We start from the raw sequence: 19677 nt of genomic DNA, 5'->3' as shown, positions 1-19677 counted from the left end.
TGGGGGCGAGACTCACCTACACAAAGAATTAAGAATGCCCCGATCTATATGACAGCCTGTGCTAAGTACTGGAGTTCAGTATAGTTTGATATTTTCTGAATGATGTCATCTAGTGGCTTCATCTATGGAAGGAATACTCAGAAATACTCAGTGCAGATTATGTTATTTTTCTGTATAAACTGAACTTTAAAAAATTTTACCATGCCCATTGTTTGAAACCACAGTAGTCTAGAAATTTGATTAAGGAAAGTCAATCAAAGTTGTGATAACCATCCTAAAATAAAACAAACAAACAAAAAACCTTCTACATCACAGTGCATAGAAATGGCTCAGTGAGGATAAACACTTAGAGAAAGTTGAAGGACTTGGCTTTATCACAGGGACTGACATAGTTGAAGGGGAGAATTGACTTCCTCATGTTTTTCTCAGACCCATGCTATGCCAAGGGACCCCCCCCTCTTCAAACAAATTATAAAATGAACATGTAAAAACATCAACTCTTCAATTGTGACCTCTTGCCTTGAATTCTCATAAGGGTCTTTGGAAACGCTTGAAAGAAGAGATTTCCCAAGGTTGGAATAAATGAAGTATATGAACAGCCGAAAAGTGAAGTATCCAATAAAACAGAGCCCAGCATCTGGGCTGATAGCTACACAAAAGTCAAAAGGACAAGGACACTGCTAACTGAGAGTCTTGCAATTCTCACTGGAGAAATAGTATGGACAACTAATCAACAGCTTTTTCATATTTTAAAATTATGGCAAAATCCATAGCATTCCTACACTATGTTAATATATTAGATAGTGCCAGTCAACCTAGTATCAAACAATGAATAGATAATTATTGAGTTAATTGTTTTGTTATGAAAACAGTATGTAAATGATCACAACAGTATGCAAATTGGGCCATGAGAAAGAGCAGCCTCTTGGGAGCCCAAAAAAGGAACAAGTCAGGTGAAGTTCTTAGAGAAGAAATAGAGGCCAAAGCCAAGAAGGATGAGAGCAGCATTCCAGTCAGAACAGTCACGGCAGTGAAACGCCAGAGTCACAAAGGGTGGCATTTTTAAACCTAACAATAGCAATAATAATAGGCTTTGTGAAAATTAAATGACATAATCTATGTAGGAGGAAGCATTTGGGAACGTGAAAGGCCAAGACAACTGACAATTAAAACTGTACAGTTGAGAATAGGTTGCAGTGCTGAAGAGTCTCGCGCCGCCCCTGCCATCAGTCAGAGGACAGAGTTTACTCACAATAGCTCACCAAGTGTTTTAGCAACACTAAGCTCAATTGTGAAGGAAAAAAGCATATCCGTCTGCAGACGAACTATGCTTCTGAGATTTATCTCGTGTGATCCTCCTTTAACACACAGAGGAACTTTTAAAATTAATGGTTTACCCCCCTCCGAGTTACAAACCAAATTCTGGAGCTTTGATTTATTTTTCCCCAGAGCAATTTACACGTGTGAAATTTCTTAACAGTAATTAATTAATAAGTCAGAGTCATGTTTGAACTTTGTATTAACTCATACTTCTTAATCAAATTTGCTAATTCAGCTGCCTATAATAGTGAAATTTTATATCACTTAACTATGCCATGAAGCCAGTGATGAATTTCCTCTTTTTTCCCCCAAAATTTACACTTTTAGGCAATGAGTATAACATGTCACTTAAAAATGAATCCTTAATCTGTATTATTAAATGAAGTGATAATTAACTGCATGGCATATAGTCATAAAACATAAATGCTTGCATATTCTCCTGGATAAACTAGAAAGCGGGCAAAATTATCAAATACCTACACGGCTATAAATGGAATTAAACTTAAAGTCCTTCTAAGTACAGATTGTAATAAAGATACTCAAGCCTTTCAATTACTTCTTTCCTAAGTTTCTAGGCCATCAGAACTGAGGCATGGACCTTCCGTGCCTTAACCACTGCGCTAGACACTGAGTAAGGAAAAGGAAGCAGGACCAAATCAATGGACAGCAAGTTTTGTTATTATTCGTGCTACAGCGTCCTGTGCTGAGGATAGTGGGGGATATAATAAAAAAGCCCAAGACCCTGAGCCGCAGCTATCCTAGCCAGCTGCAACTGTCCTTCCCTGGACTTCTGGTCATATGACAGAGAAAATTATTGCCAATTCTAGTTTCTAATCACTGACCAATCAACTTCTTACCAGGTCATGAGATGCGATACACATTAGTCTTTAAGTTTTTATAAATTATATGAAGTCAAACATAATAACACATATGGATAGTATAGGGAATTTAAAAAAAATTCTTCACAGTACTTAGATGCATACAAAGAATGAATTGTCAAGTTTTGAGTGATAACCAGATTGGGCAACAACCAACTATATAAAATCAAGCCAAATAGTTCGATAAAATTATATGATTTGAGTAAAATAGATGCATGAAATTGAAACACTCAAATTATGTTTTTAGACATAAGCATGGTCAGACTAATCTTTGCAGAAAGAAATAATTACATTATAATATTTTTAATTTTAATTAATACTCTCAAATTCTAAAAAGTAGGAAACTTATGGGAGCTATCAGATGGAAAAGAAACAATCTGAATTTTCTATATGGAAAAAAAGATTCAATGAGCTTCAGATAAAAAATTCTGAGCTGAGGGGACCGCTACACACACCTGTGTTTTCTGCAGAATGGCATCCTGTGGTCACCAGATCACCTTTAGAGAACAGACATTGTATCTGATGTCTAAACACAAGGATTCTCCTGACTCACACATTTCTACAAATCAAATGTTCCATTTTATCACCTTTCTTTATTAACTGAGTGTGAAGACTGCAGCACCGAGGGAATAACGTTTTAACAAAGACTTCTTGGTGTAGAAAGTATTAGAAGAGGAAATATATGCCAATGAATTTTTCACAAAACATGTACCTTTTACTTATTAGAAAATATTTCACATGGTTTCTGACAAACGTAATTGGATATTAAGCTATTGTCACTGTACTTGGTTATTGTACAGCATATGAACAACGGGCAAAACTAAAAGAAGAGGTACAGTTTTCCACGTATGGATAAGAGGTCAACTGTTCTCCTATTCTACTGTCGTTGCCTGGCAAAAAATGCAAAAGAGACATGAAAGGAAAAACAATCATGTGTCACAGAATGAACAGACAAGGGCATAGGATTCTATTCCATGGCTCTCCAGAGTTGGAACTTTTGTCAAAGTGTGTTGTCTCTAAAGTGTCATATAACTGCCAAGTAGGTTCCAGAAAAAAACAGCTTAGCTTCCTCTTTGCTCTTTTTCTTTTGACACAGAGCTCTCTGCTTATTCTAAACTGAATTTCATTTAGACATTGACAGTTCCGTAAAGTACAAGTAGGACATCTATTTCATGAGAAAGATGTTTTCTTATAACCTGTCAAACGCGACGCAGGAGACATCTTATCAAAAGCAATTGTTTAGGCATAACATGCAAAGCCTTTATCAATTTATATTAGAAGAGAAAAAAAAAGCTGGAACATATCCTCACTGTTGTCTTTGCCTTCAAAGTAAAAATCTGGGGAGTGTCAAACAGAGCATTTTTTACAAAGGTATTTCTGGGGTTGAGTTTGATTGATGAATCTAAACACCTTTATAGTCTATCATAGTAGGTTTGACACAGATGATACATGATTACAATTTTAATTAATTATTACAGGAAACACACAAAAGGGTCATACTTGCTTCGGAAGAGGGGCTCAAGGATTAGAATGCCTGGGGAACTTTAACTCTTATAGCTGTGATTACTGTCGGATCCCTAATTCACAGGCTTGTACTATATGCTAACAGTAGTAATATTATCCATACTTCTTTTCTGAGTGTAACGAGGCTACATTTTCCTCTATATGTCAAAAATAACATCAGGTATGAATAGTATGGATATATCCATGTGGTAATAAGATAACAGTACTCAATAGAAATCTAGAGAGAGAACTGATACTGTGTCTATGGTGGGAAGTTTTGATTTTACTTCTTTCCATCCGTATAATTAGGAGCAGAAGAACTTTATAACTTTTTAGCTGCTATCTCTGTAGGAAAAAAAATAATCTGTGGTTTCTACTTCAGCTGAAAAGACTCAAAATAGGGTCTATTTCATTTTCTTTTCTTTCTTCTTCCTTTTTTCCCTCCCTCCTTCTCTTTCATTTGTAATTTCTCTTTCTTTCTTCCTTTCTTTTGTTCTTTCTTTCTCTTTTTCCTTCTTTCTCTCTTTCTTTCCCTCCTCCTTCCCTTCCTTCCTTCCTTTTTCTTCCCTCTCTCCCTTCCTCCTTTTCTCTCTTCTTCGCTCTCTCCCTCCCTCCTTCCTTCCCTCCCTCCCTCTCTCCCTCCCTCCCTCTCTTCGATTCCCCCCCCTTGCTTCCTTCCTACATGATTCTTAACACAGGAACATTTGTGAGTTGCTTCATATGCAAGTAAACTTCATCCTCCAATGACAAACTTTACTGAGTTTAAAATTAAATACAAACCAACACATCCAGAAAGGGATTTTGGGGGATGCCGGGGGAGTCATCCTTGAACACTAGATCGATTTCTTTTTATAGAAAAAAACTTGCCTGTGAATGGTGCCATCGCTTCACAAAGAAACAGCCAGGAAGTAATTGGAAACAGCATAAAATTAACATCCGACAAACTTTTCAACTTCTATTACTGTAGGGTTATATCAAGTTTCTAAGCATATTTTATTTAATCCTTCCAAAATAACACTAATATAATCCAATTTTACAGATGAAGAGGACAGATTAAGCAATTTTCCCACAGCCGATCATGGGAACCATCAGTGGAAGATCTGAACCTAAGTCTCTATAATGACCAGCTCACCATCTGAGCCACTTACTAAGCTGCCCTCAAGGCATACGGAATGACAGTGGTTTCAATTTTTATGAAAGGAAACATTTCTTGTTCTTTTGTCCTCTTTCCCATGAAAACAAGCACTATTCTTGTAAGCCTATATATAGTCAAGTCTCCTACAAATATTTTTCCTTCCCTTTAAGCCCGTTTTGGAATTTAAAGTAAAACTGAGAACACGGAAGCTTCTAGCACAATTTAAAGGCACTGTGCACTAATGATTAAATTTAAGTCTACACAGAGATTTGCTTGTAATTCTTTGTTGTTTATGGAGGCTACCCAACGTGAATGTCTAATTAGTTTGGAAAGGGGCAGTTTTGTCAATTGCTGGGGTCCCATTGCCACATAGGAAGCCAAGAGGCACAGGAAGAAGCCTGCTTTCCTCAGTAACTCTCGGTGTAGCCCTGCTTTCTGATCTCACTGAGTCATCATTTGTTGCTTCATTGTTTTACTTTTATTTCTGTGGTTAGGAAAAAGGCGTTCACTCAAACTCATGGCAATCCTCCTAGCTGAGGTTCTGGGATTACAGGTGCACACACCGCTGTGCCCAGCTCCATTAATGATTTTTATAAGAACTGCATAATCCGAGTTTTAGGCCACAGCTTCCATCTTGGGCTGGTAGCCAGCACTAAAACTGATCTTTAAAGATTCAGGGATTCTTCTAAAGGATATTACTTCAAAGGACAAGTAAGCAAGAAACACACAGAGACTATGAAGGGAAAATCACAAAAGCTGCCAAATATCTATAAAGTCCAGTGTCCTTTCAGACTGCTAGGTGGTTACATCAGTCCCTTAACCAACACTTTGCACTAAGAAATTGCCTCACTTCCACACCATGAATTTTATAACAACCAGACTAGGCTTGGGTCTCCTCCAGATGGTGTGGGCATTTCCTTATATGATACTCATTACGACAGGACAGAGATGGGATCACTTTCATCCAATCTCTATGACTTGTCCCAGCTTAAAGGACCATAGGGTCAAAATGGAACATGGAGAGTCATGATTCAAGGAGATGTAGGTGTGAAGTCAAAAGGGCATCATTGAGCAACTACTGCTCTTCTTTTAGGGTGAGGGAAAGAAGAAGGAGGATACAGACAGTCTAAGGCATATCTTTTACACTTGAATACTTGAGGAGAATAAATGTACCATATATATATATATATATATATATATATATATATATATATATATATATATATACCTCTAGGAAAAATTACAAAGCACTCTCACAGTGTGCTAAGCACTGCTCTAGAAAGTTGGCAAATATATCAAAACGATGCATTCTGGAGTTCACATCTTCATAGTTAGGGGTGGTTCTGGGTGTGTGTCTGGGTGTGTGCCTGTGTGCATGTGTGTGGTATGTGATATGCTGGAGATGTAACCTGGGATCTTTGACATGTTAAGCATATATCGTACTTTTAGAATGCACACCAAGTGCATTCTTTAACACTCTAGAAAATGAACTAGGAATTTGTACTCCTTTTAAATACATACATTTATAGTTACATCATGGAGTTTGTGTATTTCATAGCAGTAAGTGCAATGTACAAAAGGAATTTAAAAGAGGAAATGAGGGGGAGAATTGGTACAAGGAGTTAGTTTTGCTGTAGAGTCAGCCTCAGCCAGGAAGCCTTATCTCAGTAAAGGGTAATCTAGAAGCAAGTAATTGAAAGAAGCGATAGGAAATATAATTCAGCCTCGGAAATAATGTGCTATTTGACATAAATAAAATACATAAGAAGTAAGCAGCAGATGACACAACATTAGTTTTCAATTCATTATCATCGACATATCCAGATGCCCTCAAACTTCAATTATACTTTCAGCAACTTTACAATCACGTAAGCCAAACCTTCTATACCAGAGAGAATAAATTAAGCGTCAGACAATATTACCATAATTCCTGGTGGGTCTAGAAAATAATTCTTAAGCCTCAGTAATTGAAACTCTGCAGCCGACTGATTGGGACTAGGCAAATAACTAATTTACATCTGTTCGCTTTTCTTCAAGAGCAGAGACTGCAAGGCACTTTCTTCTCACTAGGCAGAAACCTCCTTAGGAGAAAACTGAAATGCATTTCCTTAAGACTCTGCCTGCATCATCTGCACCCTCTGCGTGAACACAATTTGAGGAAGAACAAGAGGAAGGCTTCTGCCCCTGTAGGCAACGTTCAGTGCATTTTAAAGTGAACAAAACTCAGTAGTTCAGCGTGTCACTGTAAACTGCTGTACGAACTCTCTAATACACCTCCTTGGTTTCACCTCCACAGCTGTGGAGGGAAATGACTTCAAAATTAAAGATCTTTCAATGATGTTTCAGAAAAAAAAATGCCTCCATTCAATTTGTTTCACGGTGGAATCTAGGTTAATGTCTTTTTTTCAACAGAGTGAATATGAATGAGACTGTTTCTCGACAGTATGGACAAGCCCACATGGTGCTATGTTGCAACTGCATCTGAAACAGGATCCACATAACACGGATAGGAATGGGCAGGACCTAGCCTCTGTCTTTCTCTTACCAGGCTCACAGTTAATAAAAAGACTCCAGTTTTGATGCATGCTGGAGAAGGCAAGGCTGACAGGGCAGACACTGAAACTCTCATGTGTTCTTGTCATAGATGTAAAAGAAACGAGTGTTAAGTATGTTGTTCGATGCAGCTCTGTTTAAAAGTCTATGTGGAGCACCAAAGAAGTGTCAAAGACTTCACTAACAATGAAAATATAAATAATTTACATCTCCAACTGCCATGGAGGTTTTAGTGTGCATCTAAGTTCTTTGGTCATTGTGCCCATATATAGCTCAGAAGATTATATCATTCTCGGAGACGCCTTGTGGCTTTCTTGGTGCAAAATGGTCATCTTTGAACACTTTATTATTTATTTATCTACTTATTTATTTATTTATTTATTATGTATGCAATATTCTGTCTGTGTGTATGTCTGCAGGCCAGAAGAGGGCACCAGACCTCATTACAGATGGTTGTGAGCCACCATGTGGTTGCCGGGAATTGAACTCAGGACCTTTGGAAGAGCGGGCAATGCTCTTAACTGCTGAGCCATCTCTCCAGCCCACTTTGAACACTTTATGTAGAAGAATCAAGACCCAGGTACTGACATTTCACACTGTGGGTATATTTTTCTTCTTCTAATTCTGAAACATAGAGTTATACAACCTGTACCGTGATGCTGAAATATTGGTTTTATCTATGGTTCCATTAGTGCTGGAGATGGCCAAGCACAGTCCCTCTCCTCAAGTACTTCCTGAGATGCAGGAAGCAACTCCCTCCAGGCAACCCAGTGGCAGCTAAATGAGCATGCTACTTGAGGGCCAAGGAGCAAACACCTACATGCCCTGAGGACCGCATCTTTGGCGTCTGCATATGCATTTGGCAATGTTACAGATGATTCTGGTTACAGCAATTCAACTAGTGCACTTGTTCTTCATGTCCTTTTTCTCTTTCCACACCAGTGCCTTCTGAAAATACAGATGTGCTGTATGATAATACGAGTATTCCTGATCTGATAAAGTGGGCAGGCATGGAAGCTGTAAAGCAGGTTATGGGGAAAAAACCTGACTGATGAAAGAATTGGGGAAATTTGGGGGAAATGCAGAGATTGTTTCTTACTCGATTATAAAACTTGGCAAAAGAATTATAATCAGAAACATAAAAAGAAACAGAAAAGAATTTGGCTATGATGAATAAAGTTTCTGAGGAACGTAGGACCTGGCAGGCTGACTGCCTGTGGCCTTATAAATCAAAACTGTAATGGTGAGGAACAACAATGGGAAAGATATGACAATGGAGTAAAACCCCCTCAACTGTGCTTCTGTAAACTGCAAGTAGCTAGCCTCAAGGTGAAAGTCTCCAAAGTTGTTTTATGATTAACTCAGCTAAGAATTAAGAATATAGTGGCTGGCATGGGGCTTGGGAACTGGGAAAACGTCATAATGAATGATGGTGTTCTGATTTCAAAGAATCTTTATACTTCTTGTGAAGTGCTTTGCCCAAATAATGATTAACCTTGTGTAAAATTTACAATAAGAGACTGAGATTTGATGCTCAGGGCAGAAGAAGAAAGAGGAACAAAGAGGAGAAGAAAAAGAGTAAGGAGGAGGAGGAAGAAGAGGAAGAAGGAGAAGGAGCAGGGGGGAAGAGGGAGGGAGGGGGAAGGGGAAGAGGGAGGAGGAGGAAGAAGAAGAAGAAGGAGAAGGAGAAGGAGACGGAGACGGAGACGGAGACGGAGACGGAGACGAAGACGAAGACGAAGACGAAGAAGAAGAAGAAGAAGAAGAAGAAGAAGAAGAAGAAGAAGAAGAACTTGCCCTGCAGCTGATAGCCTGTCAGCTTGCATCAGAATCCTGGATTTGTGAATTTATTTCGCCTTCCAGACATCCCAGATTCGAGACCCTGGTCTCCAGTGCATTAACAGTCCTTGTATTTAACCTTTTGTATATTATACAAATATATTTCATTGAAAGTCAGTTTTCATTCACACACGTATATAATTATGACACAAAAATCTATACACTCTACCTCCAAATGTCCTTATAAAAGATGTAAAAATGAATTCAGAATGCTTACAGGATAGCAAGAAAACACCTAAAATTACTCAATCAAAACTCATTTTTCCCTTCTACTATCATTTCCCTTGTCTTTCTATCACGATTCCTATCTTCGTTCCCTCTTTTTCCTTCCAGGCTGAGTTAAGACATTGTCTGCCTTGTTGCAACAACACATGGGGACTATTTGAAATAAAAGTGACATTTTGCCAGGCATCAGTGGTGCATTTTTGGAATCCCAGCACTCAGGTAATGGAAGAGAGGATCAGGAGTTCAAAGTCAACATGCAATTACAGGCATATGCTACAATTCCCAGCTTAGAATTTTATATATAGCTTTCGTGTGTGTGTGTGTGTGCAAATGTTCTCCTCTGCGTGGGTCCATGTACCTCTCTATGCATGGAGGTTGATGTCAGAAATCATCTTCAGTTGCTCTCCCACCTCTTCTGTAAGGTGGGGTTTCTATCCATCAAGAATTCACCAATATAGCAAGTTCCCCTAGCTTAATTGCTTTGGGGATTCCTCACCTCGGCCTTCCATGATCGGAATTATCAAAGAGCTGCCACATCCAGCCTGCATCTACGAGGTTTCTTTGATCTGAATTCTGATCGACATAATTGTTTGGCAAGGGAACCATCTCCCTAGCACCAACATATAATTTTAAATCCAGACTTCAAGCTACTTGAAGACAGAAATTATACTTTGCTTGTGAGCTAATTCTTACTTCCTAACCCAATGGCTGCTATTCTGCAAACACTTGGTATTTGCTGGGTGGATCTGCAGATAGGATCACATCAATGAGTAAAAGGCAGGGCTTCACAGTCAGCCTCTCTTTCTCAAAACCGTGTACAAACCATTGATGTTTGTAATAGGTGTTACTTAAGTTGGGAATTTTAAGTATTAGGAAAAGAGCTTTCACTTTAACAGATGAACCATGAAATCTAACCCAGGATGAAGCCCAGGACAGATGTGCAAATGAACTGCAGAAAAAGATGGCTCTGTGGCATGAGCTGCAACTCAGCTGACCACTGTAAGGTCCAAACAGAGTGGAAGTGCTAACGTGTACCTGGGAGAGAAGACAATGAGAACATAACAGCAGATCTACCGGTGAAATTACCCAAAGTGCAACCAGCGTTCTTCCTGGAAAGGGTTTTACAGGGCCGGGCCACCTGAGGCTAGGACTTTATCATCCAGGACTCCTCAGATTGATGATACCATAAGTTAAACTTTAGTTTTCAGCATGCTAATGTAAAAGATATATTATCAAAATAAATGAATAATTCCTATGCAAATTGTTTACCTGTTGATCCTCTCCACTGCCTGTGACTATACAAGGAGGAAAAACCCAGGAAAACACAGGTACACAAGGACTTACTTCATCTATAATTTATTTAATTTTTTATCAATTTATTTATTGTTTGTACATAAGTCTATTAGGGACTAATGCTTAAGGCAGTGTCATATCCATGACACATCCATGTTCCTCCCTCAGAACCCCATAGAACCTACCTGAATACCTCTGAACTCTCCAAAGTGTGTGTCCATGTTATACACAATTTATGATTTCAACCCGTGATCATCTGATGTATAAAGCCATGAAAACTAAAACAGAAAAGTTTTCATAATGCAATTTTTAATTAACCTGAATGCTTTTTAAGGCCATCTTTTCCACTTAATCAGCTCTGTTTTCTTTGCATTGGACAAACATCTGGGTCATTATCTATTAATTCTCTTGTCTGAATCTATATCTGTCATTTTGACAAGATAAACTTACCTAAATATTTGAATACTGTACATCTTAACCGAAACTCAAGAATGGATGACTGAGTGGTAAAATATACTTGAGAACACTTTTGGGTGATGCAATCATTAAGCATGGTCAACCTGCCCTACTTTCAAAAATCACTTATTTAAATGTCTAAACTATGCCAAATCAATGCAAGAAATATGTTTTTATTAAATCTTTTTTCTGTGAGGACATTAGAATTACAATAACTGTACAAATTAGAACAGAAAATGTCTAAGGAATAAATCTACACAATATATCTAACTACCTGCATACACGCTTACAGAAAAGATAAGTCTACACCGGAGGAAATAAAAAAGATACAATACTAGGTTTTTCGCTGTGTTACTGAATAGGGTCTATGATATTTCAAGAATTTTACAAGACAACATGTGTTTATTAAATGTGTGATGAAATTATCAAGTAAAACAACATGGAAGATATATGTTGGAGCTTGCCCTTACCATAGGACAAAGCAAGTCTCTGTAATCACCATCTTATTCTGGGGAAATATCAGGGGCCAGCTGAGTTATTCATCCACAGCCTTTGCTAATTGTGTTACAGTGAACTAACAAGAGAATCCCTCTCCCATTCCCTTTACATAAACACAGGAAGCAATTCTGGGAATCCCTGTCAGCAATCAGAAGTTCTCTACCATTGGATGCCAGTCTCCTGCTCAGGCACTCACTGGCCATCTTCCTCCATCCCTGTGCTCTCCCTCTCCAATGACACTTGGCAGGAAACCCTGTTTTGACCTATGGACATTTGGCCACTATTTATTTTTCTTCTTATATCCATCAATTGTTACCTTTCAGACGACAAGATTTATTTCTCTACCTAGTCACACCAACTGGAGTCTACAATCTCTTCTTTTGTGAACTTACAAAGGTTCTTCAGACTTAGCCCTGAATATACAGACTTCTGATATGCTTGTTATTATTGGATCTATAACGATAACATGATACTCCAATGTAGTGGTTTGAAGACTTGAGTACCCACTTTGTGGCACTGTTTGGGAAGGCTGTGGAACCTGTGGGGGGCGGAACCGCATTGCAGGAAATACGTCACTGAAGGAGGGCTTTAACTATTTATGGTCGCACCTCACTTCCTCAGCTCCTGGTTCCAGCCACCATGCCTGCCATCTGATGCCATGAATCCATGCAATGATGGGCTTTTATCTGTCTGGAGCCTTAGGCCAAAGTGAACTCTTCATTCTGTGTGTGGCCTTCATCATGGTATTTTATCCCAGCAATGAAAAAGTAGTGAAGGCCACATCCCTTTTCTTCCACTGATGCTCCTACTAAAATGACTTCCTCCTAAGGCAGTTTGGGACATCATGAGAAACATATACCACTGAAATCCATGTAAGTATTTTAGTTTCTAAAACAACCTATTGCCTGTTGACCACTTTTCTTCAGATTAAAAATCATTGCTTCAATGGAATTGAGTCTCCTAATAGTGAGATGTGTGATAAAACTTTTGCAAACAAATCTAAAAGCATCTGCTAAGTTCTAATATGTATGACCACATATGTGGACATATGTGGAATCGAGGCCATTACAGAAGTAATTGGCTAAAAAAGAAATTGCTTGAGTAAGATGGGCATCTGTAGAAGGGAAAGGTCATGTGAGAACATAGTTGTGCACCAAAGATACCCAGCAAACCACAGAAAGGGACAAGAAACCTGCCCACTTCAGCTCCTCGCTCTAGCTAAATATGAACTTATGAGACAATACACCTCCATCTTTTTAGTTCATTCCGTTTAAGTGCTTTGCCCACGATAGCCATAAATAACAAAAGAATACCTGAATCAACACTAATATACATATACAAGGAAATGAATATAGCCCCTCAGTAGACATCTGAGTCAAGAGGCACTTTTCATTAGTTTGGTTATGTTTTTGAAAGAGGGTCTCATGTAGCAGACTCATGTCAACCTTGCTGTGTTGTAGAAGAGGATACTAAACTCCTAATCCTCCTGCTTCCACCTCCTGAGAGCTAGGATTACAGTAGTACACGATCACACTTAGTAAGAAGGTTATTTGTAAGATAGAATTATCTAGTGGCTCATCAAAATGCATGCTTCAGAGAATGTGGTTATGAATACCCATTACGAGTCACAGAATTTCCTACTCTCCTAGGGATTCCACGACTTATCTAAATAAACAGCAAATGGAGTTAGAAGTCCTCTGGAAGATTATAATAATGAAGCCACTGCCACAACACCAAGAAGCTGAATGTTAGAGGCAAGGGTACCGTGATTTTCATTAAATAAAGAATTGACAGGCATGCTTTATTTTATGTTACAGTGTTAATCTGTTCTTAATTTGTTCAGAAGTCTTACTTTCTAAGGTAGCTGCTGATCAAATGCTCTTTTTACATATCAATACATCACATTTTTTTCTCCTGACTTTTTAAATTAAGACTGCAGTAATTGAATTGCAATATTAAACATCTTGCCATTAATCCCAGATTAAATCCTACCTGCCTGCAGTGTTTTAATCTTTAATATGTTCTTATATCCACTATATTAATTCCAAGACATGCAAAATGTACTTGTAAGTATGACTTGTCTATAGTGGTTTCTAATTTATTCTTTTCTGTTTGGGACTTATTGTGATTTCAGGGAGGAGCTGGGACATAATCCTTTCATATATGCATATTTAATTTAGTCAAATTTTGCTTTTCCTATAATCTAACTTCCTAAAAACAAGAATGGTAATTAGTGAAGAAATTATGTCTTCTTTGAGGATGTGGAAGAAACCACTTGCAAAGTGCCTTGATTTCGTTCTTTCCTTAAAAAAATAGTGTTTCTTGAACTTTCTCAAAGTGCTTAATTGACATTGCAAATATTTTTGGCCAAAACAGATCAGCTGTATTTTCCTGAGATAGTTAATATGTAGTGTACTATTTCCCAAGAAAGTATATGTGTTTACTCTTGTGTTATTTTAAGCATTCAGGTATCTGTTTGTAATAATCCCTTTCTGTTTTTCGGGGCTGCAAGTGAGATTTTCTATTCTGTCCAGTATCCCCTTGCCAGAAGTTTCAGATCCTTCCATATTCATGTCCAATGTTTCTCCAAATTCTAATTCATTGATATTTTCTTTCTACTTCCCTTGAATCTAAAAGCTGCTTCCTTTTTTCCCCTTTTCATGCTTCACAGATTGGATACTTGGATTCTAACAACACAGAACAAGGGCAAAATCTCAATTATCTTCAAACATGATCTCTCCATTAGAAAAAATAATCAAAAATTGATTATACTGTCTTAAATTTATTATCTGCCTTCTGAAACTGAATGAATAATGAAAAAGTTCAATGTGCCACTGAATCACCTGTTTAAAAGAAGACAAATCTATACCAACAACGAAAGTAGATCAACTATTTTTTCAGCAAAAGCATGATTATATTTCAGGAACAAGTGAGTCGTGCAGTTAAAAGGTTGAAAGTCAACTACGTATTTATGAAATGTGATGCTGTGAATCACTGAACGATAGCCCAAGGGCTGTGTCTCTGAAAATACACTTCAAATGAAAAGCAAACATACAAATACTGATCTGCTAAAACCATCTTAAAATAATTTCTTGTGTGAAACATGCAACTTTAGTGACATGCAAATATGAATAAACAATTGAATATATGCTCTGCTATGTGCTATTGGTGTCTGTTAAGAATAAGATGCAGCTGCCTTAAACTTCACACTCTGTGGCTGTTGTCTATAATCATGGACAGACATCATATCAGATGCAATCGTGAACAGATACACAAATGCTTTCTGAAGTATTTTTTAAAAAACAAATCTTGGGACAGATACGCAATCCCACGACCAACTCAATCACACTGTTTTGACAAAAGGTCAAGGAAGTCAGTAACTGTGATAAAAAGCCATACACTAATAGATTTAATTACAAATATTATATTTCTGCCATAAAGGTGATTTGAATTATTTTTTTTGGAACTGGAAATATGCATATTGAAGGGTTTTTGTGGGAGCCATCCTCATTTGCATGCCTGTCAATTAAACGTGCAAATGGAGCAATGATACAGATTGAAAGGAGTGTATGTTCAAATGGCAGTTCATTACGTATGCGACCTTAGCTGCCTGAAAGTCTCAGCTTCCTCATTCCTTTACTCCATACAGAGGCCGCCTGGGATGCCATATAAAAGAACGAAAGAAAGTTGTGCACCTACTGCACTGAAAACTGAAAACATCGTTTCATAAGCAGAACATAACCCTGTGTGTGTAGCTCTGATGTGATTTGATAACATTACTCAGTCACCTCCCCCAATGTGTTTTCTAAAGCTTTTGCAATCTCTTAAGGTAATGGTCACTCAACTTCAGACATAACTCCATATTATGCAGGCCTTTATTACTTAATATTTTACATATCACACTTTTCTCCTCTAATGTTACACAAATCAAGGTTCAGATGTACTATTTAAAATCACTGGTTAATATTTTTAAGTATAAGTAAAAAATACAGGACTTGAAGACAATATTAATTCTGGTCACCTAGAATCATATTTGTATCTGGTATAGGTTATCACCTCAGCAATTGCTACTTACCTTTTAATGTAGTTATGAATGACTGCATATTATATTATTAAATAAAAAGTTCAAGTGCCACGAAATATTTCTGATACTTTACAGTGGGCACCTAGGCTTCCCCAAAGCCTCTAAAGTTCATGAAGAAGCACAGGTGTTTCTTTCCAATGTACAAATGTCCATCAACTTCAATTGTTTGACACAAACCATCTGCCTCACTTCTGTGAGGGTGGACCCTGGGATGTCATGCACAGTGGTCAAGTCGTAGCACTGAGCATCACATCGCCTGGCTGAAGTACGAAGCATCCTTGAGAAGACTCCTGCACCATGACCAGAAAAGCACTACTCAGTGTGCTTCTTGTGCCAAAAAGGAGTACCTTTAGGTTAACTTCTCTACGAAGACTGAGAAAATCATGGGTTTTTTTTTGGGGGGGGGGTTGTTTTTGTTTTTGTTTCATTTTCCTATTAAGAGCTGATTTAGAACAAGAAGTAATCCCTGGACATGAGAGAAAATTATGCAATAGAAATAAGATTATGCAAACCAAAAGAACAGCTATTAATTTTCCTTTTCAGAGTTTGTTTCTAGACTAGTCACAGGAAAAATGTGTTTTTTTCTAATAAAAAGAAATAGAAAAAGTTTTCTATTGTTTGGTACTAAAATCATTTACCCTGTTTATATCATAGGTTATGAAATTATTTCTGTGCACTTATTTACAGATGATTTAACTGTAAATCATAGAACAAAATAACCATTTTTAAAAACAATAACTATTGAAATCCAGTCAACAATGTAAGTTATATATTTCATTATTTCCTAGACATGGGTAACATGTTTCAGTGAAATCTATGCTTCTTCATTTACTCTGGTAGTTACATGTCATTTTCAAAATATATTGCAACTTTGTGCTGCACGTATCAATTACTGAAGTTATTTGAATTAGTAGGGAAATCAAAGGATAATCAGCTCTTCAAGAAGGACAATTCAGTAAAGCTTTGGGAGAGCTACTCACGCACTTTCTCTGTTAAACAGGCACCCGCAAGTCATTATAAGATGAACACTTTAAAGTACACATAAGGTGGTATGCCAGCTAGTTTTATGAGTACTTGACAAAGGTTAGAGACATCTAGAAGAGGGTATCCCAACTGAGGAAATGCCTCTGTAAGATTGAGCTGTAGCCAAGCTTGTGCACTTTCTGAATTAATGATTGATGGAGCAGAGCCTAGCCCATTATAGACGCAATCATCCTTTGACTGGTGGTTATGGTTCTATACCAAAGTAGGATGGACAAGCCATGAGAGGCAAATCAGTAAGCAGAACTTGTGATGACCTCAGGATCAGCTCCTGCCTCCAGATCTCTGCACTGTATTGAGTTTCTGTGCTGGCTTCCTTCAGTTATGGACTATGATGTGGAAATATAAACCAACGTGCCTTTGGTTCATGGGGTTTCAATACAGCAATAGAAACTCGAACTGAGATGAGTAGGATGGCCAACTGGATTATTTGTATGTTATAAGTAGAGCATAAGCTGGAATAAAACATTGCCTTTAAAGTCCTGCCCAGCAGGTACCACCAATGAGAAAGTGAAGTAGTAACCAGTTGCCTTGGTGATTGAAGATACAGTATCATGGAGGAGTACTTGTCTAGCACATACCATATTATAGGAATGATAATAATTAAGCAAAGACTATAGATGTGGCTAACAGAGAAAATAAACTCAATGCAGAAGTAGATTACTTAACACCAGATTACTTAATTCCCTCTATTCCACTCTATTCCATATTGTAGGAAAAAGGTCCTTTGAAAAATATATCTATGTTTATCGATCTATATTAATGTATACATACATAGAGATAGTATGTACACAAATGTTAAAACTCATAAGAATTTTTATGAAATAAAATTATCACATCAGTAATAAAGTCACAAAATAATTTAAATGAAGAAGTCATGATATGCTATAAGAGGATCTAAATATATTCATTCAGTATGTCATTAAAAAAGATATGCATTCCAATTATGGCAAAGAAGAAGATGAAGATGCACCCAGGGATGCATGAACCATGAGCAAGAGAGGCAGGATTGTACAAAGGCTTTACTGTATGAGAAGAAATTCTAGGTAATAAAGGAAAAAAAATCACACCTGATGCAAGTCCACACAAAACCTTCCTGTTGACACTCGCGTATCAGGGGGCAACAGATTTGTATTCCAATGTTAAAGTCTAGGAGGGTGAAGTCTATGTGAACACCAGAATACAACATTCTATAGAGCTTCTATGGTTTACTTTAAATGCCTACCCCTTTTTCCATTTAGTTTTATCTTTAATAACATGTCATATCAATACTTTTAGACTAAAAGATTTAGATAGCACGAACATAGATGCATACAAAAATTCAAGCTTCTGCGTTTTGATACCTTATTACACAACACTCAAAAAGCACAGAAAGTAGGTGACAAATTTTGACTAAGGGGGGTAGCATTCTGAAAAGGAACTGGTCTTCTATGACTCCACAGCAACTCTGAAAAGGCTTTCACGGGTGCCGCACAGTCCTGCCCACTCTGCCTACAATTTCATCCACGAAAGCATATGGCCTCATGAGTCACTTAGAGAAAACTTTCCAGGATGAAAGCAGACAAAAAGACAGATGAGACCTGGGAGGGGAAGGGCAGGCCATGAGACTGATAGGCTTTCCTAGCAGGACTGAAAAAATCTGGGATATCAGCTACTATATAAATAAACTATATGTCAATAAACTAGACAGCCTTGTCTTTAGGCTAGATTTCCATTACATATAAAAATGTTCCAAATGTAAATGACAAAGGAAAGAATTCAAGTTTAGTTTTCATTTACCAACTCAAACACGCAAAGCTTCTTAGAACCTTCCATTCAAAAGGCAAAGTTGATTTAGTCCTTGAGATTTTTTTCAAAGTTAATACTGAAGGATATTTCAAATTACACAAACATTCCTATACTCATTTGAAGATGTGGACAAGATGATAAAGGAGAAACTCTAGTTAGCATCTAGAATGTTTCTGTTATTTCCCTGGTTGAACATATATTTTATATATACTTTGACATAATCAAAGATTCAGGGAAGGAAAAATGTGTCATTTAATATTCAATGTGCCATTTACACATGTCACATTAAAGGCTTATTTTTGAAACTCTGTATTTATTCATCTCAGTTTGAGGAGAACATGTATTTTTTAAGTGAAAATCATTGATACCAACATTTTGTTATATGGCATAGTGTTTCAAAAAGATTTAACCATATACCAATAAACATAAATACAGATGATGTGACCTCAAACAGGGAAATCATAAATGCCATTCGCCTACTGATCTCAGATGCATAAAGGAAGGAAAAGTTATTTTAGAAAACCCAGAGATCAACATCTCCATTCCCATCAGTTAACTCACTAGTCCCTCTCACAGCAGGTTTCAAAGAGGAACCGAACCAGAGAAAGCAAGGCATACTCACAAATTATACAGCATGTCGGCCATGTTGCTGCGGTAGTATAAAGCATTTCTGTAGGCGCTTTCAGCTTCAGAAATTTTACTCTGACTCTTCAGAACATTTCCAAGGTTACCCCATGCTGGCAAAGAGAAAAAGAAATATTCAGGCTGAGTCTCAACCCCATAATATGTGACATAATATCCATCCGTCAGGAAGTACCACAGGGGTGAAAAACCCTTCATAAAACATTTTACATGGAAAACTTATTTCCTATATACTTTAACATTTCATCAAGCCAGGAGATTAAATATGTTCAAAGTCTAAAATAATTAAAGCTATCATTATGCCTCAAGGCTGATGCACGCATACCGTTCATCACAATGCCAAGAACAATGTTGTCTTAAGATCACCTACAAAGACTCCATGTTCTTTCAAGTTTCCGTAGCGGGTCTTTTGTGGTCTGCAA

General features: G+C 37.5%; 1 protein-coding gene across 4 annotated transcripts in view; it reads right to left on the bottom strand.

Moving 5' to 3' along the window:
- Tmtc2 (transmembrane O-mannosyltransferase targeting cadherins 2) overlaps positions 1 to 19677 on the bottom strand; it is a 389511-nt gene that overhangs the window by 150126 nt on the left and 219708 nt on the right. For all 4 annotated transcript variants that reach the window (XM_085683199.2, XM_085683198.2, XM_085683197.2 and 1 more), the window contains exon 4: positions 19236 to 19350. In XM_085683199.2, the coding sequence (XP_085539325.2) occupies positions 19236 to 19350 (115 nt within the window). The remainder of the gene's footprint in view (positions 1 to 19235; positions 19351 to 19677) is intronic.

Source organism: Myodes glareolus, chromosome 26 (assembly GCF_982192425.1).
Source record: "Myodes glareolus chromosome 26, mMyoGla1.1, whole genome shotgun sequence".
NCBI classification, from domain to species: Eukaryota; Metazoa; Chordata; class Mammalia; order Rodentia; family Cricetidae; genus Myodes; species Myodes glareolus.
Note: the sequence above shows the minus strand (reverse complement) of the source record. Positions and strands in the feature narration are given on the sequence as shown.